Source organism: Larimichthys crocea, chromosome XXI (assembly GCF_000972845.2).
Source record: "Larimichthys crocea isolate SSNF chromosome XXI, L_crocea_2.0, whole genome shotgun sequence".
Taxonomy (NCBI): domain Eukaryota; kingdom Metazoa; phylum Chordata; class Actinopteri; family Sciaenidae; genus Larimichthys; species Larimichthys crocea.
This window is the reverse complement of record NC_040031.1, coordinates 7,634,299-7,646,401: the sequence shown is the minus strand read 5'-3', so window position 1 is coordinate 7,646,401 and position 12,103 is coordinate 7,634,299. Positions and strand designations below refer to the sequence as shown.

The 12,103-nt window shown below is 42.1% G+C and overlaps 3 protein-coding genes across 5 annotated transcripts; 1 reads left to right on the top strand and 2 right to left on the bottom strand.

Annotated features, from left to right (window-relative positions):
- The first annotated feature begins 260 nt into the window (after nt 1–260).
- On the top strand, nt 261–2,052 carry cib1 (calcium and integrin binding 1 (calmyrin)). The gene is made up of 7 exons (XM_010738863.3): nt 261–421; nt 756–790; nt 889–988; nt 1,154–1,307; nt 1,388–1,506; nt 1,621–1,709; nt 1,823–2,052. The coding sequence occupies exons 1-7, from the start codon at nt 371–373 to the stop codon at nt 1,842–1,844; spliced, it is 570 nt and encodes a 189-aa protein (XP_010737165.1). The 5' UTR covers nt 261–370; the 3' UTR covers nt 1,845–2,052.
- Nucleotides 2,053–2,092: 40 nt separating this feature from the next.
- Nucleotides 2,093–4,444, bottom strand: rccd1 (RCC1 domain containing 1). Of its 2 annotated transcripts, none has more exons than XM_010738862.3 (8): nt 4,158–4,444; nt 3,897–4,073; nt 3,659–3,824; nt 3,436–3,557; nt 3,259–3,363; nt 2,648–2,818; nt 2,536–2,565; nt 2,093–2,371 (listed from the first exon to the last, which is right to left on the bottom strand). In XM_010738862.3, the coding sequence occupies exons 1-8, from the start codon at nt 4,357–4,359 to the stop codon at nt 2,220–2,222; spliced, it is 1,125 nt and encodes a 374-aa protein (XP_010737164.3). In that variant the 5' UTR covers nt 4,360–4,444; the 3' UTR covers nt 2,093–2,219. The 2 variants fall into 2 exon arrangements, with proteins under 2 accessions (XP_010737164.3, XP_027128883.1); XM_027273082.1 differs by having other exon boundaries at nt 2,205–2,371; nt 2,751–2,818.
- Nucleotides 4,445–4,531: 87 nt separating this feature from the next.
- Nucleotides 4,532–11,642, bottom strand: unc45a (unc-45 myosin chaperone A). 2 transcript variants are annotated; one of them, XM_027273081.1, is made up of 19 exons: nt 11,488–11,642; nt 11,197–11,389; nt 9,851–10,026; nt 9,663–9,752; nt 9,353–9,520; nt 8,949–9,117; nt 8,657–8,827; nt 8,317–8,488; nt 7,876–8,176; nt 7,687–7,781; nt 7,387–7,528; nt 7,145–7,285; nt 6,909–7,036; nt 6,765–6,831; nt 6,559–6,672; nt 6,349–6,464; nt 5,715–5,832; nt 5,471–5,626; nt 4,532–5,370 (listed from the first exon to the last, which is right to left on the bottom strand). In XM_027273081.1, the coding sequence occupies exons 1-19, from the start codon at nt 11,491–11,493 to the stop codon at nt 5,083–5,085; spliced, it is 2,811 nt and encodes a 936-aa protein (XP_027128882.1). In that variant the 5' UTR covers nt 11,494–11,642; the 3' UTR covers nt 4,532–5,082. The 2 variants fall into 2 exon arrangements, with proteins under 2 accessions (XP_027128882.1, XP_010737163.2); XM_010738861.3 differs by having other exon boundaries at nt 11,470–11,640.
- Nucleotides 11,643–12,103: the final 461 nt, after the last annotated feature.

Genomic DNA, 12,103 nt, shown 5'->3' with positions numbered 1-12,103 from the left:
ATAAAAGTATTTACATTTTGTATACTATAGTTCACTGAAGTAGTGTCATTAGTCGTAACACAGTAAGTGCAGTAATTTCATAGTGTTAAATAAAGATTTGAAGAACAGTAGTCGTCTGGACACCCACGCCAATAATTAATTTAGTTGTGTCAGTGGCTCAGTGTTGAGTCCGTCCTTTTACTGTAAACTATGAAATGGTGCAACACCGATCAGCCACATCACCTGTTGTCATTGTACGTCACTATGGTAACCGTTACGCAGCAATGCCAGAGAGATACCGGAAGCCAGGCAGATTCCGGAAGTAGGCGATGGCAAAGTTGTCTCGTATTTTACAACAACAAAAGTAAATTTCCGTGTCTAAAGTTTCAACATGGGCACCACGGCGAGTCATCTCGCGAAGGATTTGCTCTCAGAATACCAAGTAAGTGTCCGAAGAAAAGTCTTAGTAAGGAAAAGCAAATTATTATCGTTAACCGAGTGGCTAAAGTTGAGAGCAGTTATTGTGACGTCCCGTAAAAGACAATGATAACGTTACAGCAAGTTTACAGCTTTGTCGTCTGACGTTAAGTTTTATTTACTTGTTGTTATACTTCTCATAACGATAAAGTTAACTTAATATCAGTCGTAGCTTCGTTTAACTAATTTACAACTTGTCATCACGCTTATTAAGATGAAAGCTAATAACGCTAATGGCTAACTGTGGTAGTCTCATGTTTCTCTGTCTCGTTGTGATAATCACTTACTTTTACTCTTAGGAGCTGACATTCTTGACAAAACAAGAGATTCTCCTGTAAGTGATCATTATGAATATCTCAGTCTTCTTAAAAGCAATTTAAACAATCCAACACTGCTTATTTCGCTGAATGATTTTTGTTTTGTTTGTTTTAGTGCTCACAAGAGATTCACTGAGCTGCTCACAAAAGATGAGAAAGACCATCAAAACACCAGAGTCCCAATGGACAGGATTCTTACTCTGCCAGAGCTCAAGGTGAAAACCCTGTTTTATAGTAAATCTGAAGAAATGTAGTGTTTTTGTGGACTGCTTATTGTTTGTTCTCATTATGACTATGACATAAGGGACAAGGATTGTTGTTGAGGAAGTGCTTCGAGTATTGGTAAGCTGTGCTGACCCTTGTACTTTCTTTCTTATCAGTCCAACCCTTTCAGGAAAAGAATCTGCCATGTGTTCTCAACATCTGAACATAAAGACGGAAGCCTCACGTTCGAGGACTTTCTGGATCTCCTGAGTGCCTTCAGCGACTCTGCTACTCTGGAAATCAAATCCCACTATGCCTTCCGTATATTTGGTAAATAAGTTAATAAATAAAATAGTTTATAATGCACAGATGGCTGTCAATCAGTGTCATAAGAACATTGATGTTTTCAGACTTTGACGATGATGGAACGCTTGATGGTGGTGATCTGGAGAAGCTGGTGAACTGCCTGACTGGTGAGACGGATGACACAAGACTAACAGCTGAAGAAATGAGACAGCTCATCAGCAATGTGAGTTCACTAATAAACATGTAGGGAGGCACACTGGATAGTTAAAACAGCTTGTGCTTACAGATTTGTACAGCGGTGTGGTTGAACAGTTATTTTTCTTTGCATGTTTTTTAGATCCTTGAAGAGTCAGACATCGACAAGGATGGAACTGTGAACCTCTCGGAGTTTCAGCATGTCATTTCAAGGTCGCCGGATTTTGTCAGGTGAATGAAAATCCAATTATTACTAATATTACCTAACTGTTGGCATCAGTGTGTACTTTACCCAACACATTTTGATCCTTCTAACTGCTTCTGTTGTTTTAATTTGTCCACAGTTCTTTCAAGATTGTGCTGTGAAGACCTCTGCTACATTGTGGGAATGCACCACTCTCTGACTCTCACACTGTGTTTAATTTTCATATACAATACTTTTAGATATTTGCCTTAAATTATATTTCCCTGTGGAATTTAAAGCCTTACCTGTTTTATGCATTATTTGTGAAATATATAACAAATTCATTTTTTTTTCTATACTGAAAAATAAAAATACTGTATTTCCAAAAACTACTAATTTACAAAGTTTCTTTTTTATACAGACAAGTGAGGAGAATTTACAGTATATTTAATTCAAAGTCTCGTATCTGTTGTGATATGATCACAAATATACTGTACACTTCCTGGTATTGTGTACAAAGTCCAGTGTTCTTGTTTATTAAGGCTTCAGTGGTATTTTTAGGCTACTTCCTCTTTGACGACAGCAGCAAAAGTGTTCCACGCTCCGCACACTACATCAACCACACGCATGTGCTGCTCGCTGAAGAACTCCACACGCTGGGGCTCATCTGAACTTATTAAAGTCTGATGTCCAAGTTGGCCGTAGTCACCTGAAATGATAACAGAAGGAAAGATGGAGCTCGCACATTCAAACTTATACTAATGTTGTGCTCTAAGATTACTCATGAACTTTAATTGCAGTGAGAACATGATACAAAGATGTGACACATTTGCAAGAGATTCAAAATCGGTTAAACTTCGAATTCAAACTTACCCCAGCCCCAAGTGTAGAGGTCACCTGTGGCTGAAATGAAAAAAATACAGATGACATTGACTTGACAATAGGTATATTGATGCAGATTTTCTTGGCAAGCGGGGTTTCTTACTTGTTACGGCAGCTGTGTGGCGGGACCCACAGCTGACTGTCCTGATTTCACATGATGGAGTGATATCCAGCAGAGCCGGGAATGCCTGAATTGATATAAATACCTCTTCATTTTTCTCTCCCTCTTGTGACTCTTCAGCTGGAGATGTTCTGGCATCTTGGCACGTTGCTCCTGTTCAGTATAGACAATGCTTCAGTTCTTACTACTTAACTACAGCCTAAGTTTCTACTATAAGCAGCATACCTACCATACATATATGAAATCACATTACAGTTAGGCAGTTCATCCATGAACAATATATAGAATTTCTTGATACATCTTAATATTTAATACCTAAAGCTTGTGAAGTGTAGCTCACCCAGTACAATGGAGCTTGATCATTTGGCAAGCATCCTTTATATATGTTTATATATTGAAGCATGAAGTATTGTAACTATTAAACGTGACAGACCAAAAACAATGCAGCTGAGTGCAGTGTGAACCTTAAGAGAGTTACACAAGAATATTTCGATTGATGGAAGACGAAATATAAGCCTGATATTGTTTTTTGGGTGAACTGCCCCTTTACTATAACCTTTTAAATATCTCACTCGACAAGAAAACAGATTTACCTGCTTGTTGGCTGCGTTGCTGCTGCAGTGCTTTCCTCAGACCTCGCGATGGAAGTCCAAGCTGTCCACTTTCATTCCAGCCCCACACATAGAGGTCACCTCCATCTGAAGGAGACATCATTTGAGCTATTTGTTTCCTCCAGTTAAAGACATAACTCTTTTCAGTACCACACTTACCACTAATGCAGACAGAGTGCCAGCCTCCTGTAGCTACACAGCTCATGGGCATCCCCCACAGTGCCTCCACTGCCCTGGGCTCCTCTTCAGGGGTGAGCCCTCCGTGACCCAATTGACCATGGCTGTCGAATAACCACATTAACACACACACACACCAAAGATTGAGATTATGCAACATTGCTCAGATTTCCAATAAAGGCAGGTGTGTGAGTATGAGGCGTACCTGCCCAGTCCCCAGGTGTACACAGCTCCGGAGGCACTGAGAAGGACAGCATGCTCTGCACTCAGTGCCAGACTCTTGGCTTTCAGGTGTGGTGATAAGGAGCGATAGAAGGGTGGCTTTGTGGCTATGTAACCCCCAGGGACCAATGGGAGATTCAAAGAGGGTCCTGGAAAGCAGCAACATGTTAGCCCAGCTACTCACACCATCATCTAGTAACTGTCATTAGTAAATACATTACCAGAGCTCTCTGTTGTTATCCCCATGCTCCATGATGGAGTTTTCTCCTCCTTCTGCAGATCCCAGGACTCAATTCTGTCTGAGAAAGCGAGTGTCAAGTGCGATTCACTGACGGATGCATCTTGACACCCACGGCTGTCTTTCACAGAGACACCACAGAGACACACGCAGCTGTCCCCTGACAGACACAGGGAATGATACACGAGTCAGTGCTATGAATAATTAGAGGCTATTTCCAATACGGACGCACAACAAGACCTACCATCCAAATGTAAATATGCTCTTCGGCTCCAACTTGCTCTGATGTGACAGCCAGTCTTCACCCTGCAGCAGCTGCAGCAGTCTAGCTCTGCCGGGCTAAACACTTTCACTTCCTCCGCAGCGTCGCTACACTCTCCTTTAATTAATTTCTCACCGACATGTATCTGTCCAAATGCATTGAAGCCGAACCCGAACCACCGCATTGGAAACACTTTACCTCCGTTTGGTCATGCAAACACAGTTTAGCCGTGCAACGCAGTTGTCCCGCAAAGTTTCAACACTAACGTGGTGGTGATGTACCGCGCATGCGCTCTAGTCATTGCTGCACAATGACAGTAAAGGCTCATTCACTCATTTTTGGTACAGAGGTTTTTAATTTTCTGTCCATGTGTTCAGTCATCATTTTAGAAAACCATACAATCAAGACACTGGGAATGTAGTGGAGTGATAATAATAATAAAAAAATAATAATAAAAAGCAAACTATGTGAATTAAATGTTTTTGGTGTGTTGTTTAGGGCAAAATAGAAGAAAACAAATATAGTAGTGTGTATAAAATGGGAAAATAAAGCCAATGGATTTTGGAGAATAATGACAGAAATAAAAGAAACATTAATAATATATCAAGCAATGCCTTATTGTCTCTAAGTGGAATATACACTGCAGGTCCAGTGGGGGTTTGTGAACATACAGTATAATTAAATCAAATACAATCAGTAGAAAAACGATGTGAAACAGCAATCACAACTCCTTTGTCACAAAACACTTCTGTGAGTATCGTCTTATTTTAATACCTTTCTTAGTTTTTGTGACGTGAATGTTTCAGGATCAGCTTGTACCCATCTAAGCGAAATGACTGGTCCCACATAATACTCCAAGCACTTAAACATGGCCAGAAGACATATACAGAGGCCGGCAGTGTTGTATTCAGGGTTCATTTCCTCCGTTGTTTTCCTTCTCTCCCCTGGTCTTGATGATGTTGTATTCAACAGCCTTGTCCAGACAGTTCTGAGCTGCCTTGGAGACAGCTTCCGGCATGCCCCCTCCTCCCTTCGCCAAGACAGAAAGAATCTCCAGAGCTTCGCTCTCCATGAGCGTCTCAGCCAGACTCTTCTCCGCCTGCATCATGTTCTGAACTATGACCACTCCCCGATGACGCAAGTCGGATATTTCGCTGAGCAACAGTGCCTGCACAATCTCTAGCCAGTGGGTCGTCTGAGGAAAGAGAGGACAGCAGGGAGTTGTGTGAGGTGGAAAATAGAAGAATGAGTCACTGCAGTACGTGACAGCGCTGAGTTGATGGATGTGTGCTTACTGTTCCAGGGATGCGGGCGCAGATCTCAGGCTGTTCAGCGGTCAGCATCGCCAGAGTTCCTGAAGCAGCTTTCCGCAGTCTCTCATCCTCCTCTCCGCAGTACAGCACAAGAAGCTTCAGGCGATCGCTCCCTGTGGCCAGGTACCGCTTCTGCACCTGAGGGCACACCAAACATAGACTGCTTTGACTTCAACTTTACTTTAACACACTTTCCTAAACAGTCATCTTCGACTATGTGTCTTACCTCTGTGCTTAAAACCAAATTACACATGCACTCTGTGGAAGAAGCTCTGACCAGGTCGTGCTCCTCAAACATGTAGCCTTCAATTTTTGGGACTGCGTCCTCCTTTATGATCTTTTGTCTGTAAAACGATATACTTTATCAGCACAATGAGATACTAGAAATACTGATGCAAAACTGTGATGCGAGAATAAAAGACACATTGTGAAAGGAAGTCTAACTGGAGACCTGACAGTAAAAACATTTGAGTGTAAAGCTGTGACTTCATGAAAGCCAAGAAAATCATCAGGATGTATGCATATATACTTAAAGGACATAGTCTCAGCTGTGCAAAAATACACTGTCAAAATATTAACACAGCTTTGAAATACAGGACACAATGAAATACTTGCATCTTGTCATTTTTAGGAAGCCAAGCATCCTGCATCTTGAGCTATAAAGATGAAATCTGGAGCAAAGTTTATGAAATGCTGTACCTTTCTAAAATGAAACTAGATCAAACAAAGAATTTAACTCAGATATAGTTTCAGAAAATAAGCTCAAACAAATTATTGTGAACAAATTGTGAATTATCCCTGCTACTAAATCTGTGTTTTGTACATGTATTGTTAGGAAAGACTGCCCCCTAGTGGCCAACCTGAGTCTCTCACTGATGCCAGCCAGGTTCGTGAGAGCCATGAGTGCCTCGAAGTTCTGGAGCAGGGTGCATTCAAGACTCAGAAGACTGACGAGTGGGCGTATCGTCTCATAGATCTGACAACAAAAAGTCAGACAAAGTTAAATAGGAAGTTGTTTTTTCTTCTTTTTTATTAAAATGAAGAAGCTTATTACAGGATGCAATTCTCACCCTTTCTCCTGGAAACGCAATCTCTGGGTTATTTGTGATGGTTATTTTCGCCAAGGCTTGTGCTGCTTTGATTTTACCTACATCCGTGTTGTCAGATGCCAGTGGGATCAAAGCCTGTGTGGAAGAAAAATAAAACATAAATCATGTAAAAGCTCACACGTTTAAAATCGGTGTGCAGACTACGTTTATTCATCATAGTGCTCTACCTTTCCTCCACCCTGTGCCACCACTTTGCCCCTATCTTCCTGTCGTTCCACCAAAGCCAGGAAGACCCTGTCGTGGGAAACAGCATTAACAGAAAATCTACAGAGAGAACAGTGAGTGGTAAAGACTTACTGCCATTTTCCCACCTGGCAATACACTCCCTGCAAGCCTCTGTGAGGGCGGGACTCTCCTGTTTAACCATACACACCAAGGCAGACACCACACCAGCATCTAGCAGCTTCACCAGTCTTTTCTCCACATAGGAAGTTGCATCCTGACACATGGAAAGAAAAAGAAAAGATAAGTGGTTCATGTAAAAAAGCCAAGTAGGAGAGCTAATATTAAAAAGGAATATTATGTGATGTTAGCATTTAAATGACACCTTAGGGTGCTCCTCAGGAACATGCTGCTTTGCATACTTGGCCAGCTCCACCATCTGAGGGTCTGGCTTCTCTACATCATAGCTGTTGGTGCAATTTACTAATGTGGAGCCCACAGCAAAGAGCACTGTCTTATCCTCAGACTGCAGAGACACAGAAAAAAACAAAACAGTTAGTGCACAAAAATAAATATCACGATAATCAGTAACTATGAAAACCTACAAATACAAATCATCAGTCAAACCTTTGCTAGTTCACACATGGCCAGGAGAGCGCTCTTATCTTCCACTAAGTCCTCCTTCACATCAGCATCAAAGGTGAGGTAGGCCAGCCCTTCCACAGACCACCGGCGGGAGGTTGGGGGTAGAGACTCATTACACAGCCATCTAAAAGAGAAGGAGATGCACCTTGCTTCTGATTTCAAATAAAAAAAAAAAACTAAAAAAACACACTCTCATTTCTTGTTTTTAAATCAGGTCCTGCAACATTGTGAACCAGGCATGACGCATTTCTCCTAATCAGGATTCAACAAGGGCAATCATACTTCCTGCACTGCTTGGCGAGCTTTAGCGTGGATCCCTCTGCAAACTGCTTCATGCTGAAGTCTGTCCCTCCTGCCGATCCAAGCTTGCACAAACCCTGTTTAATAACCATCAGAAATGTTTCTTTATTTATAGATGTTCCTTTCACCAACTGTCTGAAATAAATATACTTGCTTTCCTGCAGCTCTTACCACCAGGGCTCTCACACGGATCCTGTCATTCTCGCTCTTCTTGTAGAGGTCCTTCAGAAGTGCCACGCCGTTGGCTGTGATGAAAGAAGCTCTCTTGGCCTTGCCTGCAGCATGGATGAGCGCCTCAACTGCTACCTGCTGGTGAGTTACATCTTCGGAGGCGCAAAGGGAAATTACGGCATCGATCATTCCTGACATCTCCAGGGTTCTGTTCCCCACGTCGCTCGGTCCTTGAAGGAGCACTGATACCGTCTGGATGGCTCGCAGCTTGGCATCTAGGCCTGATCGGCTAAAGTGCTGCCTACGGAGAAGAAAAAGTTAGTTACAGAACGGCACTTTTAGACTTACACAGCCTGTAATAAGGAGCCGTGACTGCAGTATTAAGCAGCTCAAGTGACACAAACATTGGAAATTAATAACAGGTTTCTGTGGTCAACTCACTGTACATATTCTTCACACAGTTTGTTGAAGTTCTCCCTCTCTTTGTCACTCTTTAGGTCATCGTAGAGTTTGTTAAGCAACACGGAGCAGCTCATGTGAGAATTGTCTGTAAGAGGTGGTCCTTCTGAGAGCTCAGGGACCGTCCCAGCTACCTCCAGGATTTTCTTTAGTCCTGGAGTAGGTCAAGGAATTAATTCATTCATTCATTCATTAATACGGCTGCAGAAATACCAGATAACTGGTCATAGAAAGTCTGGAATTTTCATTCGACATTTCAGCATATTGTCAGGTCTATGCTTGTTTGATATCCATCTACATTATGTGTAGGTGTGTTTCATACCCTGGTCTATCACCCACAACGTGAGGGAGTTATCTGGGTTTTTCAAAGATTTGCGGGGAACTTGTTTGACCAGGAGGTTGATGGCGCTGTCTCTGCCTGGCCCCGACACGTTAGATGCTGGCATCATTTCCAGGAGGTGACGTAACATTGAGCGTAACTCCTTGGAGGGTTCTGCGTCAAATCCATACATCCAATTACCAAACAGACGGCCACAGAAAAGAAGCATTTGTTCCAGGTGAACTTTCATATGTAGCCAACAATAATATAAATATTGATCCGTGTCCAAACTCACCGGGAAGTATTGCTTCATCTTTCCCTCTGATCTCTTTTTTCATGCCTTCCGTCAGAGCCTCAAACATCACCTGCAGCAGGTGGCAGGCAGCCAGAGACACAGCGGAGGCTCCTGATCCCATTACTGCGCACAGCTGCTCCATTCCCAACTCATTCACTATGGCCATAGTCTATGAATACAACAGTGCATGTCAGCAGTAAAAAGCAGCAAAGCAATTGATAAGGGTTACTAGCATGGTGAATACAGTCTACAAGCAGACATGTCTGACATAAAATACAAATAAGACGACCATCACTTTATATACACTTCCTGTTTTATCTGTGTTTCAAGAAAGAAAAAGTTTTCACACCTGTTAAAAGGGACATTAAAGATGAAGAACACATTTAGAGGGAACTGTCACTTACTCTAGACTGATGCCCAGTACACAACCCGACCAGGGTCCTCAGGGCAGAGAGGACAACATCCTCTTGCTTTGACTGAAGAAGTTTCTGAATCAGCTTCACTCCATCGTTACGGAAAATCTGCTCAGCTCCTGCATCTTCTCGAGATAATACGACTAGATTCTGAGCAGCCTGGAATTAAATAATGGACCACGTTATGCTGTAATCTTGTAATACAACTTTACAGACTGTTTAGGATGTAATTAATCAAAGTCACACACAATAAACGAGTGGATTGCAGCAGTTTATTATGCTCCTGTCTTTTTTTAGATACCTTTTGCCGATCTGAGTTTTTTGCAGATGCATCTAGGAGGAGGGAGAACATTTGCTGCACACGAGCATCTGTGGAGTTGAGTTGCGCTGACTACACGGTTAAGACAAAAAAAAAAAATCTTGATTAGTTTCTTTAAGGTTACTGCTTCAAATACAAGACAAACCTCCATGACCCTCACAACCACTCACCTTCTGCTGGATCTGTGCTCCCAGCTGTCTGAGCAGATCTTGAAAGGCTTTGTTTTTGGGCTCCAGCTGAGCACACCTCTGAGCATCCAGAAAGGCCTGGTCAAGCCGACCGAGTTTCTGGAAAGCTTGAGCTCTCCGAAACCTGGCTTTCACATCACCTGGGTCATTATCAAGAGCTGGAAAAAAAAAAAAGTTTCAGGAATCACGTTCAGTATAGCTTGCACATACATGCAAATCTTAAGTTAGAGTGACAGATCTAGATACAATAGTCATGAAATAGTTTCTTTCATTTAAGATGAGACAGCTGGTTGGTGCACAATTGTTGAAAGTGGTTTAACTGTTAATTAAACTGTTCATCCAAGATGTTGTAGTATATGTGTCCTAAGAGGTGCTGTTGAGCAGTGGAGCATGTGATTGTTGCTTGTCATGGATATGAAAGGGAGAGGGATAAAAGATGATTGCAGGGTTGTGGAAGACAGGAACAGTGGAGAATAGTTTCAAGACTATAATAGAATGTGGGAAATCTAGAGAAGGGACGAAAATCATAATGGGATATCTTGTTTTAACTAGGTTAATAAAAATATTGTTTTTTAAAAAGAGGGCAACATGTTGTGGGTATTGACTTTACTTTAGATCCAGCATTGTACATATTAGGTATAGTCCCAGATAATGTCACAGATGGGAACTTGGCTTCCTTACAGAGAATTCTGCTTTTAATAGCAAAGAAAACAATTACAGCTTCTTGGTTGAAGCCACAGCCCCCCAGTATAACGGAATGGAGAGAAAGGGTAAAAATGTGTTTATCGTGGAGAAAATCAGCTCAAATCAGGCAGGTTTAAGCAAAGATGGCTGCCAGTAATACAGACAATGTCAGAACTTTTCTTCTTTTCTTAATGCAGTACAGTTGTTAGTAAATATATGTACTCATGGCGACATGTTACTCTTGTTTTAAGAAGGAGTAAGAAATACTGGATGATAGGATATGAGGGCATGATTATATGGAACTGAAATTGTAAGGACATCTCCTGTTATGCGTTCCTAATGTATGTGTTGCGTGTATGTATGTTTGTCATTTCATGTGAAATAAAAAAAGGGCAGTATATGCAACAATAAGGATGCCAACTGCTGTTAAACATCAAAGAAGAAGAAGCTGTGGAGTGCTGTCCCAAACCAAACGTCCTTCAGGATCCTGGTTTGAGGTAAACTACAGCCCTCAGCAGGTCACAGTACATCTACCTAGATGGCTGGATGGATTACAATGCAGATAAAAGTAAGCTTAATTATGTATGCAGGTGAAGTGTCCCTTAATTGACCTCACAAACTACTACTTTATGTGGCTGACCCACCTTTGGACGCATCAGCCTCTGCCTTGTTGTACTCCTCCAGCTTCAGGTAGCAGGCAGAGCGGTTGCGGTACAGGACAGCACTCTCTGCCTGTTTTTCACTCAGCTTCAGTGCTTTGGTGTAACAGCAGGCAGCACCCTGCATGTCTCCTGCCTTGAACAGGGTGTTCCCCTCCTCCCTCAGGGCTGCAGGGTCCTGGGTGAAAGACAGAAAAGTACAACAGGGCTCAGGATGACAGGGAGGCTAAGCTATGCGGCTAACTTCTGGCAGCTTACCTTTTCTTTTTCACTCACACTCATCTTTAGGATCGCGCCGACAGTACAGCGTCACTCGGTGCGGTGAATACGGAGTTTAATTTGAATCTATTTGCTCACAGACGCGGCTAACTTCAAAACATGTTTCATTTTACTCCACTTCCGGGTGTCCGAGTTACGTTGATGACGTTGAGCAACGAGCCCCGCCCCTCACCTCACGCTCCATTACCATATAAGGAAAAGAGGAGTCAGCTCCTGCCTCTGCTTTATTTGGTTACATTTCCACTCTGTGGCTTTTCTTCAGTCCACACTGACACACAGGGCTTTGTTAAGATGCTCATATAATAAAATAAGAAGGACTCTGAAACCAAGCAAAGTCGTCTACATTCAGATGGTTAAATCCAACAATACATGATATTTTATTAACATATCCTACCACTGTGGGGACCACTTACATGTGGCTAAATCCATTCATTAACAGCATATTTAACAATTTACAACCTCAGACTTAATTGTCAATGAAACACTAACTCTACTCACGACTTAATGACTGCAAACATTGATTGATTGATTGAGAAACATGAAATGAACATCTGTTGGTGGATTACAAACATTTACTGGTCAAACTGGCTTTGACACTGGTCAAAGGGTTTTT